General features: G+C 37.7%; 1 protein-coding gene across 2 annotated transcripts in view; it reads right to left on the reverse strand.

Annotated features, from left to right (window-relative positions):
• SLC17A5 (solute carrier family 17 member 5) overlaps positions 1-23,407 on the reverse strand; it is a 53,738-nt gene that overhangs the window by 7,605 nt on the left and 22,726 nt on the right. For both annotated transcript variants that reach the window (XM_039248938.1, XM_039248937.1), the window contains exons 8-9: positions 20,484-20,616; positions 16,175-16,322 (exon numbers count right to left, since the gene is read on the reverse strand). In XM_039248938.1, the coding sequence (XP_039104869.1) occupies positions 16,175-16,322; positions 20,484-20,616 (281 nt within the window). The remainder of the gene's footprint in view (positions 1-16,174; positions 16,323-20,483; positions 20,617-23,407) is intronic.

Consider the following 23,407-nt stretch of genomic DNA (forward strand, 5'->3'; position numbering starts at 1 on the left):
ATGTCATATTGGACTGCCAATCAGGAGACCTAAAGATTTGTGACCCTTAGTTCTACCATTGACTATCTATGTGACCTTGGGCCAGTTAGTGACAGATTATTTCCCTTATCATTCATGGCTTCATTGATGTATACACGTAACATATTTGTTGGTCTCACATGAGATCCCCCACAATCCACCAAGTACACTAAAATATTATTTTTGAGTATAGCATACACATGGAAACAGGTGAAAGTCGTATGCGTACAGCTGGATGAACTTTAACAAACTGAACACAACCATGTCACTAGCACCCAATCAAGAAACAGAACCTACTGGGGCGCCTGGGTCATTCAGTCGGTTAAGCGTCCGACTTTGGCTCAGGTCATGATCTCACGGTTCGTGGGTTCGAACCCCGCGTCAGGCTCTGTGCTGACAGCTAGCTCAGAGCCTGGAGCCTGTTTCAGAGTCTGTGTCTCCCTCTCTCTCTGACCCTCCCCTGCTCACACTGTCTCTCTCTCAGAAATAAATAAAAACATTAAAAAAAAAAAGAAACTACTGGAATAAACATCTTAAAGGATGTTTCATGTAGGTTGAACTACCTCTCAGACTGTATAAGCTTTAATTTGAATAACCATAATTTTGTCAAGTCATCCCTATTCAAAAACTTACAAGATGGTTTAATGCTTACCCTAGGAAGACTGTAATCTTTTCTGCCTGACTGGCAGTGGCCTGGCCCCGGTCCATCTACCCAGCCTTATTACCTAGTAGTGCAGAATACACAACTTCAGATTCAGACAGCTCTCTTTCCAGCTGCTCATATCTGCTATGCTCATTCCTGTTAATTATCTCTATTCATACTATACTATCTGAAGTCCACACTCTTTCTGTCCAGACTACTTGCTTAGCACGGCTTCCATGAAGCTTTCTTTGTCTAGTTCAGCTCATATTGAGCTCTGTGTTCCCACAACTTTATTGTCCTTAAGACAATTGGGTTTTAAGAGGTAATTGCTTTATAATTCAAGTTTGCTAGTTCTGATTCTATCGTCTCACTACAAACTCATGTTTTATTCCTCGTTATTTTTGCCAGGGTCAGTACGTATATGCTCATTCATGCCAACCAGAGAAGTGGCAATGTGACCCACAGTTGTCTCAGGCTCTGTGCATGGATCCCTGGGGCACTGGCTGCACTGAATATGGGAACTTTGCCCTACGGAGACTAATACCTCTCTTGGACACTGGCTCCAAAGGATGCTGATTCCTGACCAGGAATTTCATATGAATGGAATCACACAGCATATAGTCTTTTAAATTATACACTAGGGTTGCTAAACATCCCAAGCTGTTATGTGTATCAATAGTTTCTTAATTTTTTATTGCTCTCTTTTTAATTGCAGAAACTGGGATTTTGTCATATAGTCCTACATTCTAAATTTTGTAGGTTGCATTCCTGAGTTATCATTTAGCATAATCTTATGTTCCCTGTATTTCCTGTACACTGATAGTATCTAGACTCTAGATCACAGAGCGTATATTAGATTTAGCCTTGATTTTTTAGCAGGAAATTTTAAAGGTGATGATGGAGTTAAAAACTGGTTAACTAAGTAAATGGCATTTATTAATTTATTTTTCATAAGAATCATCTAGGCATATACAGTCCAATTAGAGCTTTTAATTTTTCATGAAATAATCAGTGTTATTATAAAATAAAATTGTTTCAAATTAAAGAAGCTCAATATTTATTAGTCCATATAGTCTTATTGTGGGATACTAACATTTCTGTTAGTATTTAGGATCCTAAGTATTTTGGTTGCAGATGATGAATCTGAATTTCCTCTCCCTATTTTGGATATGGACAAGTGCCTAATGTGGATTGAACTGTGTCCTCCCAAAATTCATATGTTGAAGGCCTAAACTCCACTGTGACTGTTCCTGGAGATTCGGTTTTTAGGAGGTAATCAAGGTTGAATAAGTGTAGGTCTTAACCCAATAGAATTAGTGGTCTTATTGAAGAGGAAGAAAGAGAAGTTGCTCGGGGCGCCTGGGTGGCTTAGTCGGTTAAGCGTCCGACTTTCGCTTAGGTCATGATCTCGCGGTTCGTGGGTTGGAGCCCCGCGTCGGGCTCTGTGCTGACTGCCAGCTCAGAGCCTGGAGCCTGTTTTGGAGTCTGTATCTCCCTCTCTCTCTGACCCTCCCCTGCTCATGCTGTCTCTCTCTCTCTCTCTCCTAGAAAGAAATAAAAAAAAAAAAAAAAAAAAAAAGTTGCTCTATTTCTGTGAGTATTGGAAAAGAGCTCTCATCAGAACCTGACCATGATGGTACCCTGATTTTGGACTTCCAGCTTCCAGAACTGTGAGCAAATAAATTTATATTTTTTAAGCTACCCTGTCTATGGCATGTTGAATGGCTGCCTGAGTTGACTAAATACAGTGCCTAAATAAAACTTCCTGCTAAACTGAATTAAATTATCTAGAAATATCACAAAATTTTATGTTCAAAACTCATTCATAGTGGATACAATAACGAAAGCATATGGCACAGGTCTTTTTGGCTTATGCCCTTTAAGGAGCGTATCTTAAATTAACCAAGCTTGGCAGAACTTGTATGTTTTTTTTAAAACCATTAACACCTTGCCAGTAGGAGGAACCAACTGCAATGCTGCCAGGCCTTTTCAGTGACAGATATTAAGTGCAGATGAGTGCTGTGAAATTCTAAATGTCAGCACCAAGAAACTCATTCAAGTATTTCTATTACACTTGGCTAGAAAGGGCCATGAAAGATTGATGGCTGTTTGGAAAAAAAACATGTTGTACAGACTCAGTCTGGATTCTGTGCTGGTGGAATACTAGAATGCAGTGGGATTAACAGTTAAAAAACCCATCCAATTCCCCTATATCTGGACAACAAAATCACCCACAGAAAATCTCTATTTCATTCTATAGAAGAAAAGGCTTAGAAATACCATGAACACATGTATATGTTATATATATATATGCTTATTCAAAACCTTATCTCAGGTATGGCTCTAAGTATTTTATGTATCTATCCCATTTTAATAGTAAAATCTACTCCATGAGGTAGGGATTGGGATCTCCTTTCTACCGATGAAGAAAGGCTGTAAAATGTTACCCAATTTTTCTAATTCCAAATCAGGACTTAATATTACAAGGTTAAAATCCATAACATTGCCTTGTTAATAACATACTCATCACTGAATTCAATCTGTGAGGGAATACCAGTTTTCTCATGCTTAATTTTTCATCATAAGCTCCAGTGCTGAATGCTAAAGTCTGTGGTCCTCAATGGTTCCTGTTCTAACTATCAGAGTACTACCCTGTGTGTGGGCACTCAGTTGTTACCAAAGAAAAAGCAGCTACGCAACATCATTGTCATAAAATATGTAATCCTTCAGTTAACCAAGATGTGGAAAACCGGAAACAGCTACTATCCTTTGTACCAAGAAATTCTAGTTGGAAGGCTTATCTGAAGGGTTGTTGAGTCAAAATATAAGGGGGTGGGGGGGGGGATAATTTTGACTTTGATGAGATTACCTTACATCTGTACAGCTATATACTTTTAAAAGTTATATATGTTCACATATATACAGATGCTGATCACAACCACAAATCTGGTGCTTACATGTACTTACCATTTCCCAACTTCTACAACCATCTGTTGGTATCATTTATGTTATTAAACTCTTTAGTTTCATACCATATCAAGATAAGTCTCTTTTTTGACTTATGACTCACAAAATGCCAGGGCTAGAACAGATGTGAAGTTTAGCCACTTGGGTGATGCTTGAAGTCCAGTTGTAGGGTACTGCCTGCACAGCATCTAGTATATACTTCAGGACGTGACCTTATCGCCTTCTAAGCCAGCAGAAGCTTACACAGATGCAAACAGGAGCCATGTTGCTTTCATGTGTGTCCTCAACATTTGGTACAGGGCCTGGCACAGTGTCTGTTAAATGACTAGATCCAGTAATCAGCATGCTATGACACTGAAATTTAGTAATTATGCATCTACCTAACTGTACAACCAATGCATTTTTTCCATCCTATCCAAAAGGATTATCATGGGAGATCTAGTTGAAATCCTGATATATCAAATATACTGTATTCTCTTTATGTCTGAGATTATAAATGTTGAGCAATTAGAGATCATTTTGCTAATTTGACTGTTAGTGATCTAATGTTGTCTCCTCAGTAATCAAAATTTTCTTTTCTAAGAGCTTACCAATCATCCCTTCAATATTTTACTTGGATTGATTTGTGATGCTGGTCATGGCACCTGACTCAAAGTTTGCCAGAAAGTAATAGTTTAATGCATTATGTGTAAGTACACGTATTACATTATGAGCTAAGTGTATATGTGAATGTATGTGTGTTCTGTTTTCTTCACAACAATCTTACAAGGTAGGTGCCATGTATATTTGTTTTTTTCTTTTCCCCTTCTCAGAAGCTCTTTCCAGATTCCAGAACTTCTGATGGATGGAAGGCACCTGATGAATCCTGAAATACATTTCAGCTCCATGAAATGGAGTGGGTGGCTTACTGACTCCTTTTTGGCTAGCTGGCTGGTGAGCCTATTTTATGTCCCTTACAATTTTTACTTCTAATATTTATTTACTTAGTTGTATAATAAACTCACATAAACTGAGGCAACCAGAATATGTCTGTTCTTGGCTATGAGTTCTTTTCCCTGAGTTCTCAAAATAACTACTAGACCAAAACCAATTTTTAAGATCTTTAAGAGACAATGATGTAGCAGAAAGATCCCTGGACCATGTTGTTGAGACTAAATTCAAGTCTGCCATTTACTAGCTGTGACTTTGGAAGCCACATAACTCCTCTGTACCTGAGTTTCTTTATCTTCAAAATGAGTTCTTTGTGTTCACACCTTCATGTGTTGTGGTGAGTGTTACCAAAAAACTTCTCTGCATCCACTCCCATGAGTTATGGGAAACATTGACTCTTTCACCTTTCAACTTTAGAGTGGATGCTAATTGTCCTAAAGTCAAATGGTACTCCCTTGGCCATAAGACTGGTTCAGGGGATGGATATGTGATTTGGTTTGGTTTAATCAAAACGAAGCCTAGGACTTAACTTCTATGGTTGAGACAGGAAAAGATATTTCCCTTTCTTTTTCTTCTTTAATGTTTATTTATTTATTTTGGGGGGGAGGGGCAGAGAGAGAGAATCCTAAGATGCAGATGCAGGGCTCAAACCCACGAACCAGGAGATCATGACCTGAGTCAAAATCAAGAGTCACAGGTTTAATAGACTGAGCCACCGAGGTGTCCTGATCCTTTTCTTTCTTGACTGATGTAAATAAGGAAATCATATAATTCTGGTTGTTACTGGCAATTATTTCATTATGTGATTTTACAAGCATACCCAGTCTTATAGTTTTTTTTTAATTGTCTAAATCTATTTATTCATTTTAGATTTTTTTTTTTTTTTACAAATAGTTTATTGTCAAGTTGGGTTTCCATATAATACCCAGTGCTCATAGTTTTTTAAAACTATTATAAAAGTTAGAGAGTGGAAAAGAAATGAGTGTTTGGTAGTATTAGTGGACAGCTGATGCCAACTCTTTCCTGAAGCCAATTGCCTCTGGACTTTACACTAAAGTGAATCAATATATTATGCTGTTTAGCCAGCCTGAATTAGACATCATTGGTGCCTAAACTCTCAATTCCTACATCCCTTTGTGTGTTCATCAGCCCTCAGCTTGTTAAAATCTCAAGCTTAGAGCAATCCAACAGCATAATTTTTAATCCTACACTTCGGCTGCTAAACACCACTGAAAGAACATCTCTGTAAAATAGTGAGAGTACTAAATTCATCTCCAATTGCAGCTGATTCTCATCAATGGCAAAAATGCCTTCAATGAGTTCTTAGTGACGATTTTCTTGGGTAGTTAGTTTGAACTTTTATGATTCTCAAGTCTTTTATTCTACCTGTCTTCTTTCTTAGTCTCAGCAATAAACCTGACTCCCATGTCACAGAGAAATCAAAGATGAATGGTTAAGGTTTTTCAATTAGTTCTCTACTGCTGCACTATAAATTACTTCAAACTTAGCAGCTTGGGACAACAAATATTTATCATCTCACAGATTCTTTGGGTCAGGAATGTAGACGTGGTTTGACTGGCTCATGGAGTTTCAGTCATGTTGACTGGGGCTGCAGTTATCTGAAGACTGGACTACTGCTAAGGATCCACTTAAAAAAAAAATTTTTTTTTAAATGTTTATTTTTGGGAGAGACAGAGACAAAGTGAGAGTCGGGGAGGGACAGAGAGAGGGAGACACAGAATCTGAAGAAGGCTCCAGGCTCTGAGCTGTTAGCACAGAGCCCCAGGCAGGGCTTGAAGTCTCAAATAGTGAGAACATGACCTGAACTGAAGTCGGACGCTTACCCGACTGAGCCACCAGCACCCAGGCGCCCCTAGAGGATCCACTTCTAAGCTCACTTATGGGGCTGCTGGCAGTGGTCTCAGTCCCCCCATGTGGGCCTTGCCACAGGGCCCCTAAGTGTCCTCCCTACAAGACAGTTGAATCATCTGAGACAGAAAGCAAAGAAGCTGCAGTGATGCCTTTTTTGATCTAGTCAGATACCATTACTTTTGCTATATTCATTAGCAACAAGTCACTACATCCAGTCCACACTCAAGGGGAGGGAAATAGGCTCCTTCTTTCAAAAGGAGAGGTGTTGAATTTGTAGACATATTTTAAACCCCTACAATTCTCAAGTTCTCCTCTCACCTCAAAACTCTTCTTTAACGGAACCCTATTTACTACCTTCTGGTTCTTCTCATTTGAAAGCTAATCCCTCCACTTGGACTCTGAACCACATTCCTTACTGACTTCTACCAACTAGTCAGTGTTACTTCTTCCTTTCAGCTTTAACCTTTCACTGTTGATTGAACTTTTTCCCACAGTAATATTAACAGCCTGGGTCTCTTTTATCTTAAAAAAAAAAAAAAAAAAGGCAACTCAAACAATTGCCCACCAATATATGTCCATCTTTAGCTTTTCCTCCTTCCCTTCATAGTTTATCATTTTGAAATAGTTGTTTATTGGCTGTAGTTCTCAAATTTCAACGTCCATAAAGACAACCTGGAGGAGCAAAAAAATGCAGATCCCCTTGCCCTGAGATCAATTATTCTGCTTTATTTTTAACAAGCACTCCTCATGATTTTGATGTGGATGGGCCAAGGATCACACTTTCGAAATCACTGCTTTATGTTGACTGTCTTCATTTCCTTATCTTTTCATTCATTTCTTAAGTCACAGCAGCCTAGCTTCCATCTTCTTGTTCCACAGAAACATTTCCACCAAAAAGTTTCGTGAACATCTTCATCTGGGGAAGAACATTTTCATTCTTGTTTTACTTGCCTTCTCTGTTGCATCTGACACTGTTGATCAAGCTCTCCCTTTGGGAATCCTGATCTCTGCTTATTTTCCTTCTTCTCCAGTTGCTTCTTAATTACCCTTGCATCAGGTTCTTCTACCTCTTGGTGAATTCCCAAGGTTTTCACCACTGTTTGCTGAGTAATTTCATCCAGCTCCATGGCTTCATCTACTACTCCTATGTCGATGACTCCTAAACCTTTATCTCTTACCCAGAGTCTATTCTTGAATTGGAAACTGGGTGGTCTTGGCTTCCTTGATGCCTTATTCTTGATTTTCTTTCTCTCTCTCTCATTGTTCCTTTTAGTTTCCTTTTTTGGTTATTTCTCCTCTTTCATCTAAGTGTTTGCCACAATCCACTCTTGAGATCACTTGTCATTCTACCCTCTCCCTCAAGACAACCCTTGTCTTTAAGTACTTCATAAAATCAGACTGCTTTTCTGAGTTCCAGATCCATATATCACACTGCCTATAACTATTATTTTCTAAATGTTTTCACAAATATGAAAACTGAACATTGTCTGAAATTTTTATCTTCTCCCAAGACTGCTCTTCCTTCAGGCATCCCAAGTCCAGTAAGTGGCACATCCATCACTCAGTTGCCAATACAAAATATTTGATATCTTCCTCACTCTTCAGGTCTCATCTATTGTCAAGTCCCACATATTGTATTTATGAATCATCCCAAATCCATCTACTTCTTCTTCTTTTTTTAATGGAGAGTGTGTGAGCTGGAGAGAGAGAGAGAGATAGGGGCCCAGGGAGAGAGAAAGTATCTTAAGCAGGCTCCATGTCCAGTGTGTGGTCCAACATGGGACTGCATCTCATGACTGTGAGATCATGACCTGTCAGACGCTCAACCAACTGAGCTACCCAGGCGCCCCTCCATCTACTTCTTTATATCTCCTATTATACCCTATCACTTCTTATCTAGGTTGCTGCAATAGCTTCCTAGTTGGTTTCTTCTACTTGTACTCTTGTCCATACAAGAGTGATCTTAAAAAACAGAGCAGAGGGTGTCATTTCTTATTTGTTCGCAATACAATATATAATGCTTACTATAGGCTCCTGCTTACTCTCCACTGGCTTTCTTCTCTGCATCTCTGTCACAAATGACCTTCTCTCAGTTAACTGGAATATACAGTTATGGATTGAATGTGTGTCCCACATTCATATGCTGAAGCCCTAACCCTGTATTTGGAGATAGGGCTTTCAGATGATAAAGGTCAAATGAGGTCAGAAGGGTGGGGCCTTAACCTGATAGGTCTGGCACCCTTATATGAAGAGCGAGAGACACTGGAGCTCTTTCTCTGTCTGCACACATGCACAGACACACTGAGGAAAGGCCATGTGAGCACACAGCAAAAAGCAGCCCATCTGCAAACCAGAAGGAGAGTTCTCACAAGAAACTAACCATGCTGGCATCCTCATCTTGGACTTTGAACTGTGAGAAAATAAACGTCTGTTGTTTAAGCCACCCAGTCTATGGTACTTTGTTATGGCAGCCCAACCAGACTAAGACACACACCAATTTCTTTTTCTACTTTTGTAAATTCTGTCAGAAATACTACTCCTTTTTTGCCTGGTTAACTTCTTATTCATTGCTCAGACTTTAGTTTAAATACCATTTCCTCAGACAGACCTTCCCTTACTCCTTGATCCACGTTACTAATTCTATTATATTCTCTCATTTTTTCTTCAAAAAGTTTTTTATTTGTGAGTCTTTTGTTTCAACCACTCTAGGCTAAAATCTTCACAGAGCTGTGTCTGTTATGACTGGTACTTGGCAGGCATTTGATAAGTACTTGTCAAAAGAATGAATTATCATAATATATTACAATTGTTTAATTTTTTTTACTGCTTATTTCCTGAACTAGACTAATCTCGCAAGCAGGAGCTGGGTGTTATTTTCTACTAGCATCATGTAGGCTGTGTTCAATGTATAGTAGGCCCTGTAGACATGTTGTATGAGTGAGCGGACTTGACTAGGCCAGGGCCTCACACTTGAGGTGCAAAAGAATCATCCGAATATCTTAACATAAAGATTCCAGTTCAGCAAGTCAGATTCAGTGATGCCTGAGATTCTGTGTTTTTCCCACTTAATACTGATGCTCCTGGTCCATGGACCACACTTTGACTAATAAGGGTTGAGGTCACTCTAAATCCACCCTGGTTTTCACTTTTTATGATTCTATAAACTACATAACTGATCAATGAACAATGTCATTTTGTTTAACTCACTTCAAGTGAAATCCTTTCCAGATTTGTCTTTTAATCAGCAGAATAAAGGAGCATATTTCAGTCATTTAATTATTTGCTATTTCCTTGAATCCTTTTTTAGGTAATCAGCCTTTGTTCCTACTTTGTAAATCTCAAATACATGCCTCAGGGCCTTTGTACAGCAATTTGTTTAGGCTTCTTCCTATCTTCTCTCCCACAGACATGGCTTCTCATGCCTTTACTCTGTCAACTTCAAGAGGTTTTTATTTCAGTTCTGCATTAAATTTAATGAAGTCTTATTGAAGTTAATTTGCTTTTCAAATTCTTCCTGTCTTTCATCGTTGTGTTAAAAATGTCTTTAAAAATTTTTTTTAATGTTTATTTATTCTTGGGGGTGGCAGAGCATGAGCAGGGGAGGGGCAGGAAGAGAGGGAGACAGAGAACCAGAAGCAGGATCCAAGATGTCAGCACAGATCCTGATGCAGGGCTTGAACTCACAAGCCATGAGATCATGACCTAGCCAAAGTCAGATGCTTAACCAACTGAGCCACCCAGGCATCCCTCTTTCACCATTATGTTAAGCTCTTTTACTTCTTAACTTATCAATAACTATACTCAATAAGCATTTCCTAGCTTATAAGGTCCACAAAATTCTTCCTTCTATTTTATTTATTTTCCTTTCTATTTTAATTGCTTTTTAAAAATGTTTATTTATTTATTTTGAGAGAAGGAGACTGTGAGCAGGGAGGGACGGAGAGATAGATAGGGAGAGAGAGAAGTAGAGAGAGAATCCCAAGCAGGCTCCTCGCTGTCAGAGCAGAGACCAATGCAGGGCTCAATCTCATGACTTGTGAGTTCGTGACCTAAGCTGAAACCAAGAGTCGGATGCTTAATTGACTGAGCCACCCAGGAGCCTCTTAGTTGTTTTTTGACAAAAGATTCTGATATAGTGTAAATACTTTCAACATTAGACATTTAGTCTTGTCATTAAAGCCAGAGATTTATTCCTTCAGCAAATGTTTACTGAGCATAGTCTATGTGACAGGCACTATAATAAAACTTTCATGCATTATCAATTGTGGGATGTGAAAACATGATTACATTGCTAGACAGGATAAGAGATATATTCAGTTTTTTTTTTAAATCACAATAGATTTCTCATATACAGCATAATATTTTTATTATTCTAATTATCAGATCCTTATATTTTTAAAAATGTAATTTAGGGGCGCCTGGGTGGCTTAGTCGGTTAAGCGTCCGACTTTCGCTTAGGTCATGATCTCGCGGTTCGTGGGTTCGAGCCCCGCGTCGGGCTCTGTGCTGACTGCCAGCTCAGAGCCTGGAGCCTGTTTCAGTCTGTGACTCCCTCTCTCTCTGACCCTCCCCTGCTCACGCTGTCTCTCTCTCTCTCTCTCTCTCCTAGAAATAAATAAAACATTTAAAAAAAATGTAATTTAGTACTATATTCATATTAAAAACACAACAGGTTTTATATTTAATAGGGTTGAACGTAAACTTCTAGTTTAAAAATAAAAATCATACGAATCTATACAGAAGATGTTTGAACTTCAGAATTTAAACACTGCGAAGACTGTAATTAATGAGTTTAATAATTAACACACCTATTTCTGGTTCTGAAAGTTCAAATTGATTTTAATTATATGAAAAGCTATGAAGATAACTCAAGAAGGTCCCACCTTCTCTAGAAAATGGTGGCTATTTAGTCAATATATAACCAATCAGTGTTCTTACAAATTTCTAATTATTAACAAAAATATTACTGTTTAAGGCAAGAAGTTGTCATTGTTAAATAAGCAACTGCCAGATTCATAGCTACACAGAAAAATGATAAGCTCTGTAGGTTTATACAGTTTAACTTTTGTTGGAATTCTGAACCTTGGAAGGTCCTATCCAAGATATGTAATTCGATTAATAGGGTATAAATTAGTGAGATAAAGTAATATGCAGTCATCTGTTGTTAGTGTACTTAATTCCATGAAAGGATTACGTGAAAGCAAATGCATATATAAAAAATGAATATATAACATAATACCCATAAAGTATGGCTGAATATTAAAGTGTATCTATTTAAATTGTTTTGGATATAAAGTAGAGAAGTTGAGAAGACAAACTATCTTATTGAGTAAAATCTCATTTAGATGTACTATTCCCTTTCATTCCTAATCTCAGCAAATACTATATAGTACCCTATGGAATTCACTATTTTGCAGATACTCTTTTTTTTAAGTTATTTATTTTGAGAGAGAGTGTGTGAGCACAAGCAGGGGTGAGAAGGAGAGAGAAGGAGAGAGAGGGAGAATCTTAAGCAGGCTCTACACTGCCAGCACAGAGTCTGATGCAGGGCTTGAACTCATGAACCATGAGATCATAAGCTGAGACAAAACCCAAGAATGGGATGGAGGCTTACCTGACTGAGCCACCCAGGTGCCCCTATGCAGATACTTTTAATTTTTATTTAATTTTTTACTTTTACTTTTTTTTTTTTTTTTAATTTAAGCTCTATGCCCATTGTAGTACCTGAACTCAAAACTCCAAGATCAAGAGTTATCCACTCTACTGACTGAGCCAGGTAGGTGCTCCTATTTTTTTATTAAAAAAAAAAAAGAAAAGAAAAAGAAAAAAAAAAAAAGTCCAACATGGGGCTTGAACTCATGACCTTGAGATCAAGAGTTGCAAGCACTAACTGAGCCAGCCGGGTGCCACTGCAGATAACTTTTTAGAGCTATTTAAATATATACACATGTAGTTGATATGTGAACTAAGCTATTTAACCCATCAGTTTTTCTACTTAACAGTTATGATTATAGAAATTAAGAGATACTAAATAACTTTCATTTACTAGAATTGGTAAATAATAACATCATAATAAAAGTAATATACATTTAAAGCTGTCATCTTTTGGCAAACCATGAGAGACTCTTGAATGCTGACAAAAACTGAGGACTGATGGATGTGGGGGGGAGGAGGGATGCGCATGGAAGAGGGCACTTGTGGGGATGAGCACTGAGTGTTATGTGGAAACTAATTTGACAATAAACTATTTGTAAAAAAAAAAAAAAAACACGCTGTCATCTTTTGCTAATGTGTGGGAAAAGGTGTCCCTACAATTCACCCTAGAAAGATTTACAAGTCTATATAATAATACAGAAAAGTCTTTATAATTCTATGAAGGATTGAAGGACTACTTTTCAACATCCCAAAGGTAAGAAAGTGAAAAAAGGCTTAGAACAAAGACTAGTAGGTGATATTCAGCATACAAAAGTTGTAAAAGAAATAATTTGATAAAATTGCAGTCTTTTGTTTTTATTTGTAAGTAAACCTTTGACAGTAGTCAATGCTCCAAGTGATTTCTAAGTAGGTCTGCTTAGGAGAGGAAGGTAACTTAGTAATGGAAGCATACGATCCCTTGCCAGGCCTTGGTGTCTAAATACCATTCTTCACTAAAAGAAACCAGTGTTCCTTGGAGAAATGGCTAATTCTAAGGTACTTCAAGACAGGGAAGACACATGTGAATTCAAAATATCTGGTTGTTTCATCAGCAAAGAAGTGGTCAAAGGAAGTTGGGGGGGGGTGGTGCAAGGGGGAGGAGGGAACGTCTGTAGGCTATAGGAGCCAGATTGAAAGGAAACTTGTTGGCTAAATCTGAGAGAGTGTGGGTGTAAAAATAGATAAAGACAATAATGGATTGTATCTCATTAAATAAATTAGGAATCTCTGAGTCCACACTGATGCTAGATAAGCAAGTGGAGCAGGAGGGAAGATCTTCCTTACAACAGAATCACAACTGATAAGTGCGGAGGGAAAGATAGGGTGAACTACCACCATTTTGAAGTGACTATAGTAAAAATAGTTTGGCATGGATCAAGTCTAAGTTGATGGTGGTGAGGGGAGTTTGGTGAGGAGCAGGGAGTTTATATGATCTCAAAGCATCTTTCCAGAGATGCTTTATTAGTTGAAAGGGTAAAAAAGTTGTTATTAGAGAAATTACAACACCCTGGACTGGGTGATCAAAATTAATGTTACTAGGGGTCTCTGGATGTGATTCCCTGAGGTCATAGGCCAGTGAATCTGGTCAGGGATACATTACCTGAATGTAAGTAATCACAAGACATGAGACAAATCCACATCGACTGTGGGCATTCCAGGTATTTAGGCTAGCATGAGCAAAGGACCAAAGGTGGAAAAGAACACGCACGCACGTGCACGTGTGTGTGTGTGTGTGTGAATATTTTTTGAGAATAAAGAGTAGTTTAGTTCGCCTGAGGCAATGAATACAAAGACAGTGATGCAGGTGAGGGAGGAATAAGATTATAAAGATAAATCGGGACCATAACATGTAGGGTTTTGCATGTTGGCTGAGAATTCTGTATTTAAATTTAGTAGAGAATATAAACATTGATCTTATTATATACTAATAAAGGAAAGTGCTGGCATGCAATAAGATCAATACCCAAATAGCTTTTTAGAAAGAGTTTTAACAGGATACCAAATGTGAAAGGCTATTTTCATTCTTCCATTCATGCACCTTCCATTTCATTCTTCATGATTGAGCACTGACCATGACCATAGTCATGGTGTGGCTGGTGTAAATAAGAGATGTGGACCCTGTGCTATCAGAGCTTATAGTCCCAGAGCTTTTGCCTAGGTTACCTTTTATATCAAATGGTTTCTTGGTTCAATGCCTAAATGTTACTGGTTTTCTTCCTTGGTTCCCCATTGTTGGGGGATATGTAGCACTGAAGCTCCTAAGTTCTTGGTATGGTCATGTAAGTCAACCACTCAACAAGAGTGGACTGGGTGTGCCTCTCCTTGTGTAGAAGTTGTGATATGGATATATAGTATGTCTCAGTCTGAGGGAGTTTACCTCCAAATCGGGGAAATAAGAAAGAAGAGTTAAATTTAGAAACAATTACAAATCAAGGTAAGATAGTTAATATAAATGCATCTAGCATAAAATTATAAATGAATGTACTGAGAAGAAGAAGAGGGAAAAAAAAAAGTAGGCACTAACGGTCTAGAAAAGCCTACTGAAGAACTGGGGTGTGAACTGGGAAGGATGCAGAGGGATGGAGGACAAATGGCCCTGACACGGGGGCCAAGAATGAGCCTTAGTAGAAGGCACTGCCAAGTGGCACACAGGACTCATCAGGGAGCTGGGCACACTTATATGCTGATCCAGTGGAACCTCCTTGGACTTACTTTAGGTACTTATTGAAGGGATGGGAGACTGAGGATTGACAGGAGTCAGAAAATTCTGTGGCAGTCTAGGTGTGAAGAATTTAGGTTGCGGAAAGATGGTAGGGGACCATCTATTTTTCCTCCAAACATAAATTCATATCCATTAAATGTTAAGTGTACCAAATCTGTGTTAAAATATTTACACAGCCTCCTCCTCTTGACAGCTGGCAAGAAAGAATCCTAGAAGTATGTGGCCCAAAGAATATTTCCAGAGAGGGAACTGTAAAAAGAATTCTGGGCTTACAGGGGTAAGAATTTTAGGTTCATATTTTGGTTGTATCATTTATTAGCTGTGTAGTACAAGACAAATCACTTAACTTCTCTGAATCTGAGTCTCCTTAGTCATAAAACAGGTTAAGAATACCTATTCTATAGGAATGCTTTAAGGATAAAATGAGGTAATATTTGTGAGAGTGTTTTATGAGCTAGACAAATATATTTGCACATGAGTAAGATAATTAGGCAAATAATTTGGTCTGGTCTTAGGCATTCATCCATCCAACTAAATGGCTAGTATGTGCCAATGACCACAGTGAGCTTTGAGGATGGTTAAGACAGTGTCTGCCTTCAGAGTTCCTATTCTAGCTGGGTGGACAGATACAAGTTATATTGTAATGTTTTTATGGGAAACTATGTACAGAGGTGATGACAGGTAGAAGTTTAAATTTAAAAACAATTTCATGTGTTAATTATCATGTAAACTGAAATCTTGTTTAAAAATTTAAAGTCATTCCTAGAGTAGTCAAATTTATAGAGAAAGAAAGGAGAATGGAGGTTGCCAGAGACTGTGGGGAGGCTGGGAATGGGGAGCCTATGTTTAATGGGTACAGTTTCAGCTTGGAAAGATGAAAAAGTTCTAGAGATGGATGCTAGTGATGGGTGCACAACAACGTAAATGTATTTAATGCCACAGAATTGTACACTTAAAAATGGTTAGGGGCACCTGGGTGGCTTAGTCAGTTAAGCGTCCGACTTTCGCTTAGGTCATGATCTCACGGTTCGTGGGTTCGAGCCCCGCGTCGGGCTCTGTGATGACTGCCAGCTCAGAGCCTGGAGCCTGTTTCAGTCTGTGACTCCCTCTCTCTCTGACCCTCCCCTGCTCACGCTGTCTCTCTCTCTCTCCTAGAAATAAATAAAAATATTTAAAAAAAAATTAAAAAAAAAAGGTTAAAGTGGTATATGTTGTGCTATATATTTTACTGCATAACATAAATGTATAAATTTGTATACATAAATGTATAAATTCATAAACAAATGAATTTAAATTCAATCACAGCCAATCTTTATATTAGTACTCACGAAGGCGCAATATCCAGATGGTTGATGCTAAATCCAGAAGAGCAAAAGCCTCCCAGTGTTGTTGATATAGTTAAGAATGCAACGGCCAAAGAATAATCACAGCCTATAAATCCGGCGGCTACCAGGAACACTGCAGGTCCAATCATTCCTGGAGTTAAAAAGTTAACAGAAAAGGAAGCTCCGGTATTAATATTTGCTTGTGCTATCATAATATAGTGCAAATCGGAGGTTTGATATTACTGCCACCTGCTGTAGAAACACTGTGCTGCCTAGAATACAATTTAAATTACATAGTTTTCATGAAAAAAAAAAAAAACTACTGGAAAACACACAGACATAATGCAACTAATGTAAAAGTAAAAAGAAAATATCATTATGGAATATTATTAAATCTACATGTGACCTAGACTCAGCTAAAGTTCTATAAAGAGCAAGAAGAGAATGACTGAAAAATATAGTTCTTGAGAGAAGCAATAGTTGATACAGAAAGATATTTAAAGATTCATATAACCAAAGAAGATAAACTAAATAAACTCTGTTGAATACAGTTAGAAATACACTCCACCTAGGTTTTAGCAATTGATAGAAAAATATACATTTTATTACAGGCAATTAAGCATAAAATATAACAGGAAGGGACTTAATGAATGGGTTGCCATTTTTTCTGTTCTACAGCAGTGCTATCCAATGACCATCTGTGATGATGGAAATGTATTTGTATATACTGCAGCTGAGAAACTTATTTTTAAATTTCAATTAAATGTAAATAGCCATATGTGGATACTGGCTACCATATTGGACAGAGCAGGGGAACAGGAAGCCAAAAAAGAGAAAGTTGGGTAGAATCTAAAGGGATCTATTTCACTTGCAGGTGTGGAAGAATTTCTTGAGAATTGAAACAAGCAAGCAATGGAACAGGACAGCACCTTCCAGCAGTTGCTGCTCAGAAGGTATTTGTAGAATTATTCTGAATAGGGTCTTGTTATAATGTAATTTCTGAAGTATAGCCATCAGCAACTTTCAGGGTCTCTATTTACTCAAGATCTTAAAAAAAATGAAATAGTTATCATAGATAGTTTCAAATTTACCTTTATGAAAGCAGTCTGAAACACACTATTATTTAAGGTAGCTTTAAGTTCTTCGATATATAGCTCCTCATTTAATATAACGTCAGTATATGTTTTTGGATTGAAACATACAATTGAATACAATTAAAACGTATTCACTTAGAAATGGGATAGAGGCTTAAAAATATTATTTTCATTGCAAACTTAGAGATGAAAACAAAATGATTTATAAAATTCTTAAGATGATATTCAGCAAAGCAAGCCATTTTTATAGTTAAGACTAGGGTGGAGATAATAGGATATTATAAAAATAAATCCTCAAAATACATAGTTCAAAAAGAATATTTATTTATTTATTTATTTATTTTTAATTTAGAGACAGACAGGCAGAGTGTGAGAGCAGGGGAAAGGGGCAGAGAGAGATCGAGACAGAGAGAATCTCAAGCAGTATGCTTGTACATGGAGCCTGACATAAGGCTCAATCACACAATCCTGGGATCACTATCTGAGCTGAAATCAAGAGTCAGATGCTCTTCACTTTGATTCCCAAGCCAGACAGAGACCCAGAAAAAAAAAGAGAACTACAGGCCAATATCCTTGACGAATACAGATGCAAAAATCCTCAACAAGATACTTGCAAATCAAATGCAACAGCACATAAAAAGAATTATCTACCATGATCAAGTGGGATTCATTCCTGGGTTACAGGGCTGGTTTCAATATTCACAAACCAATCAATGTGATACATCACATTAACAAAAGAAAGGATAAAAACCATATGATCCTGCCAATAGATGCAGAAAAAGCATTTGACAAAATACAGCATCCCTTCTTAATAAAGACCCTCGAGAATGTGGGGATAGAAGGAACTTACTTAAACATCATAAAAGCCATCTATGAGAAGCCCTCAGCTAACATCATCCTCAACAGGGAAAACTGAGAGCTTTCCCCGTGAGATCAGGAACATGACAGGGATGTCCACTCTCACCACTGTTGTTTAACATAGTGCTGGAAGTCCTAGCATCAGCCATCAGACAACAAAAGGAAATAAAGGGCAGCAGAATTGGCAGAGAAGAAGTCAAACTTTCACTTTTTGCAGATGACATGATACTCTACATAGAAAACCCGACAGACTCCAACAGAAGCCTACTAGAACTGACCCATGAATTTAGGAAAGTTGTAGGATACAAAAATCAATGTACAGAAATCAGTTGCATTTTTATACACAATAATGAAGCAACAGAAAGAGCAATCAAGAAACTGATCCCATTCACAGTTGGACAAAAAACCATAAAATACCTAGGAATAAACCTAACCAAAGATATAGGAGATCTGTACGATGAAAACCATAGAAAACTTATGAAGGAAATTGAAGATGACAAAAAGAAATGGGAAAACATTCCATGCTCATGGATCGGAAGAATAAATATAGTTAAAACGTCATTACTGCCCAAAGCAATCTACACATTCAATGCAATCCCAGTCAAAATTGCATCAGCATCTTCTCAAAACTAGAACTATCTTAAAATTTGTATGGAACCACAAAAGGCCCCGAATAGCGAAAGTAATATTGAAGAAGAAAACCAAAACGGGAGGAATCACAATCCCAGACTTTAGCCTCTACTACAAAGTTGTCATCATCAAGACAGTATGGTACTGGCACAAAAACAGACACACAGGCCAATGGAATAGAATAGAAAACTCAGAATTGGACCCACAAATGTATGGGCAACTAATCTTTGACAAAGCAGGAAAGAGTATCCAATGGAAAAAACAAAGCCTCTTTAACAGATGGTGTTGGGAGAATCGGACAGCAATATGCAGAAGAATGAAACTAGATCATTTTATCACACCATACACAAAAATAAACTCAAAATGGATAAAGGACCTGAACGTGAGACAGGAAACCATCAAAACCCTAGAGGAGAAAGCAGGAAACAACCTCCTTGAGCAATTTCAACCACAGCAATTTCTTACTTGACACATCCCCAAAAGCAAGGGAATCAAGAGCAAAAATGAACTATTGGGACCTCATCAAGATAAAAAGCTTCTGCACGGCAAAGGAAACAATCCATAAAACTAATAGGCAGCTGACAAAATGGGAAAAGATAGTTGCAAATGACATATCAGATAAAGGGCTAGTATCCAAAATCTATAAGGAACTCACCAAACTCCACACCCAAAAACAAACATCCAGTGAAGAAATGAGCAGAAGACATGGACAGACACTTCTCCAAAGAGGACATCCAGATGGCCAGCAGACACATGAAACAATGCTCAGCATCCCTCCTCATCAGGGAAATGCAAATCAAAACCACCCTGAGATACCACCTCACACCAGTCAGAGTGGCTAAAATGAACAAATCAGGAGACTATAGATGCTGGCGAGGATATGGAGAAACGGGCACCCTCCTACACTGTTGGTGAGAATGTAAACTGGTGAAGCCCCTCTGGAAAACAAGTGTGGAGATTCCTCAAAAAATTAACAATAGAACTCTCCTGTGGCCCAGAAATAGCACTGCTAGGAATTTACCCAAGGGACAAAGGGGTGCTGATGCATAGGAGCACATGTACCCCAATGTTCATAGCAGCACTCTCAACAATAGCCAAATCATGGAAAGAGCCTAAGTGTCCATCAACGGATGAATGGATCAAGAAGATGTGGTTTATCTGTACAATGGAATACTACATGGCAATGAGAAAGAATGAAATCTGGCCATTTGTAGTAACATGGATGGACCTTGAGGGTGTTATGCTGAGCGAAATAAGTCCGGCAGAGAAGAACAGATATCATATGTGTGCACATATAAGTGGGGATTAGGAGGAACTTAACGGAGGATTGTGGGCGAGAAGAAGGGGAAAAATAGTGGGGGAGAGGGATGGAGGCAAACATGAGAGACTCTTGAATGCTGAGAACAAACTGAGGGCTGATGGGGTGGGGGAAAGGGGAAGGGGGGTGAGGGGCATGGAGGAGGGCACATGTTGGGATGAGCACTGGGTGCTATATGTAAACCAACTTGACAATAAACTATTTAAGAAAAAAAAAAAGAGTCAGATGCTCAACTGAGTCACCCAAGTGTCCCAGATCCAACCATCTTGTATAGAAATGCACTACATGCATTAAAACATTGTGTTTTAATATGTGAACAAAATAAATGACTAACATCATTTTTATCTTGCTTTGCACTATAAATACAGTAAATGACTGTAAATCAAAACAAACACTGATTCACTTCACTTACCTATAAGGCTAAACACTCTTCGGACACAGATAGTTGAAAAATTCCATTTTGCCCTTAGATTGTCAGCAGCTTGACCAGATAGGATCATACATAACCAACAGCCAAAATAAGGCAGTGCAGATAGAAGCCCATTCTGGAAGGAGTAAGGAGATATAGAATTAACTGGTGGTGGAGGGGAGGGGAGTAAGAACCAAAACAGTATACACATATACACATTCACTGCCACTCAAAAACATAGCAATATACTGTTGATATTTATAGTCCAACCTGCTCAAGGTAATCTTGTTTTTTTATATTTTTTAAAAAAGGTTATTTATTTATTTGAGGGAGGGGGGTAGAGAGAGAGAGGAGTGGCAGAGAGGGAGAGGGAGAGAATCCCAAGCAGGCTCTGTGCTGTAAGCACGTGAACCATGAGAGTCTGACCTGAGCCAAAATCAAAGTTGAACACTTAACCCTCTGAGCCATCCAGGCATCCCATGCTCAAAGTAATCTTGTATGTTATTTTGGGACTTGGGGTGCAGCTTCAGAAAGAGAGGACAAATTTTTCTATTAGCCTATAGATTATGACCATTGAAAAGTTTTTGTCAATTTTCACTTATTTACACATACTTATATAATACTTATATATGTTATATAATATTTACATTTTAAATTATATAAAATTATCATAACATATAAATTTACTATTAACATCCAGGTATATATAAAATGTATTTTATGTATATTTAAAAATTTATATTTCAATTTTAAAATGATATAATTTATTTTATATAGATTGTTATGTTTACATTAAAGACATGAAATAAAAATATATTTATAAATTATATAATAGTTATAGAATATATATTATTATACATATTTATATAAAATATTTTTATTATAGAATAACGTACAGATACAGAAAACCACATGAATCGAATGTTTAGCTTAATGAACTGCTCAAAAATGCACACCATCTAGATCAGGTGTCCACTGCACTATCACATGCTTTGAACAGAGGACAAAGGTAGTGAGCTGATAGACCTCTATTTTTCCCTCTTCTTTTCCTTTAGCTTGCCACCTAAACAAAATAAAGCACCAGAAGATATGAAACAGAACTTATCCTGGAAATGAGTTATTTGTTTTGTAGGAAATGATTCGACAGTCAAGTTTTTAGGAAATTACAAATTCTGTAAAATGAAGAACACACGCTTGGAAAAAGGAAATTTCTTTCTTCATTTTTCCCCAGAATAAACCTGAGGTGTCAAAACTAAATGGCCTAATTCTGATAAAAACAAATGTTTTTATAGTCTGAAAAAGATAGGTACACCTGTTAGTGTTTTACAAACACACAAAAAAGGTAGAAAGATATATTATCAGTGATATTTAAATCTGGTAATAATTCTATTTAAGTATCATTAATGGTAGAAACCAATAAAATCTATTAATATTTTAAATTTAAGTATGCTTAAGAAAAGATTTAGGGGTACCTGGGTGCCTCGGTAGGTTAAACATCCGACTTCGGCTCAGGTCATGATCTCACAGTTTGTGGTTTGAGCCCTGGGTCAGGCTCTGAGCTGTCAGCACGGCCTGCTAATGAAGTCTGTGACTCCCTCTCTCTCTCTGTCCCTCCCCTATCAAGCTCTGTCTCTCTCTCTCAAAAATAAACATTAAAAAAAAAACTTTAGAAAAGATTTAATTTTTTTCATTATAGGTTATGGTCCTCTATACTCAAATGCTGTATATTTCCAGCTCTACTTCTGTAGCTAAGATTTTTGTTTATTTCTGGTAATAAGCTGAGTAATTTCCTCTTTAAATTTTATTCTATTTAGATTTCTGTATAGTGGGATTGCATCTATCATTATTTGTGGCAGAATCCGACATATGAATAAACTGTAGCAAAGAAAAAAGTGGATTTTCTGAGCTTGGTCTTGTTCCCTGGTGGGATGCGACTGATAATTCATTAGAGTTACTGGATTTTTTCCATTTAAAGTTCAAATGTTAAAAATTCTCCCAACAACCTAAAACTATGACCTTCTACAAACTATTATAAATCTTCAACATTTATATATCCATGGGTATCTCCCACAGTTGTTAAGCTTTCTGTTCAAGGATATGATTCCTTGTACTCATTTAAAAAATTGATTCTAAAATATTAATATCCAAAAGAGGATAACAGATATTGCCTCAACTCTCACCGAGCTATAAGAAATAGGGATACTAGGGACACCTGGTTGGCTCTGCTGGTTAAGTGTCCTCCTCTTGATGTCGGCTCAGGTCATGCATGATCTCGTGGTTGTGAGATAGAGCCCTCCATTGGACTCTGCCTGAGAGTGTGAAGCCTACTTGAGATTCTCTCTCCCTATCTCTACCCCTCCCCCACTTGTGTGTGCAGTCACACATGCGTTCTCTCTTTCTGAAAATAAATAAACTTAAAAAGCCAAAATCAAGAGTCAGATGCTCAACCAACTGAGCCACTCAGATAGCCTAAAAAAGAAATTCACTTAAAAAAAAAAAGGGCTTCTATATAACTAGAGAATTATTTTCAAAATTTGTTCACATTTCTGGGGCGCCTGGGTGGCTTAGTCGGTTAAGTGTCCGACTTTCGCTTAGGTCATGATCTCGCGGTTCATGGGTTCGGGCCCCGCGTCGGGCTCTGTGCTGACTGCCAGCTCAGAGCCTGGAGCCTGTTTCAGTCTGTGACTTCCTCTCTCTCTGACCCTCCCCTGCTCACGCTGTCTCTCTCTCTCTCTCCTAGAAATAAAAACCTTAAAAAAAAAAATTAAAAAAAACAAACAAAATTTGTTCACATTTCTTTGAATTTGGAAAGAAGATACCTTTTGGTATAAAAATGTAAGATAAATGATTCTGGTTTTATTTATTTATTTATTTATTAAAAATATTTTAATTTCTTTTTTTTTTTTTAATGTTTTATTTATTTCTAG

The sequence above is a fragment of the Hyaena hyaena genome, unplaced genomic scaffold (genome assembly GCF_003009895.1).
Source record: "Hyaena hyaena isolate Hyena2069 unplaced genomic scaffold, ASM300989v1 scaffold_322, whole genome shotgun sequence".
Lineage (NCBI taxonomy): Eukaryota > Metazoa > Chordata > Mammalia > Carnivora > Hyaenidae > Hyaena > Hyaena hyaena.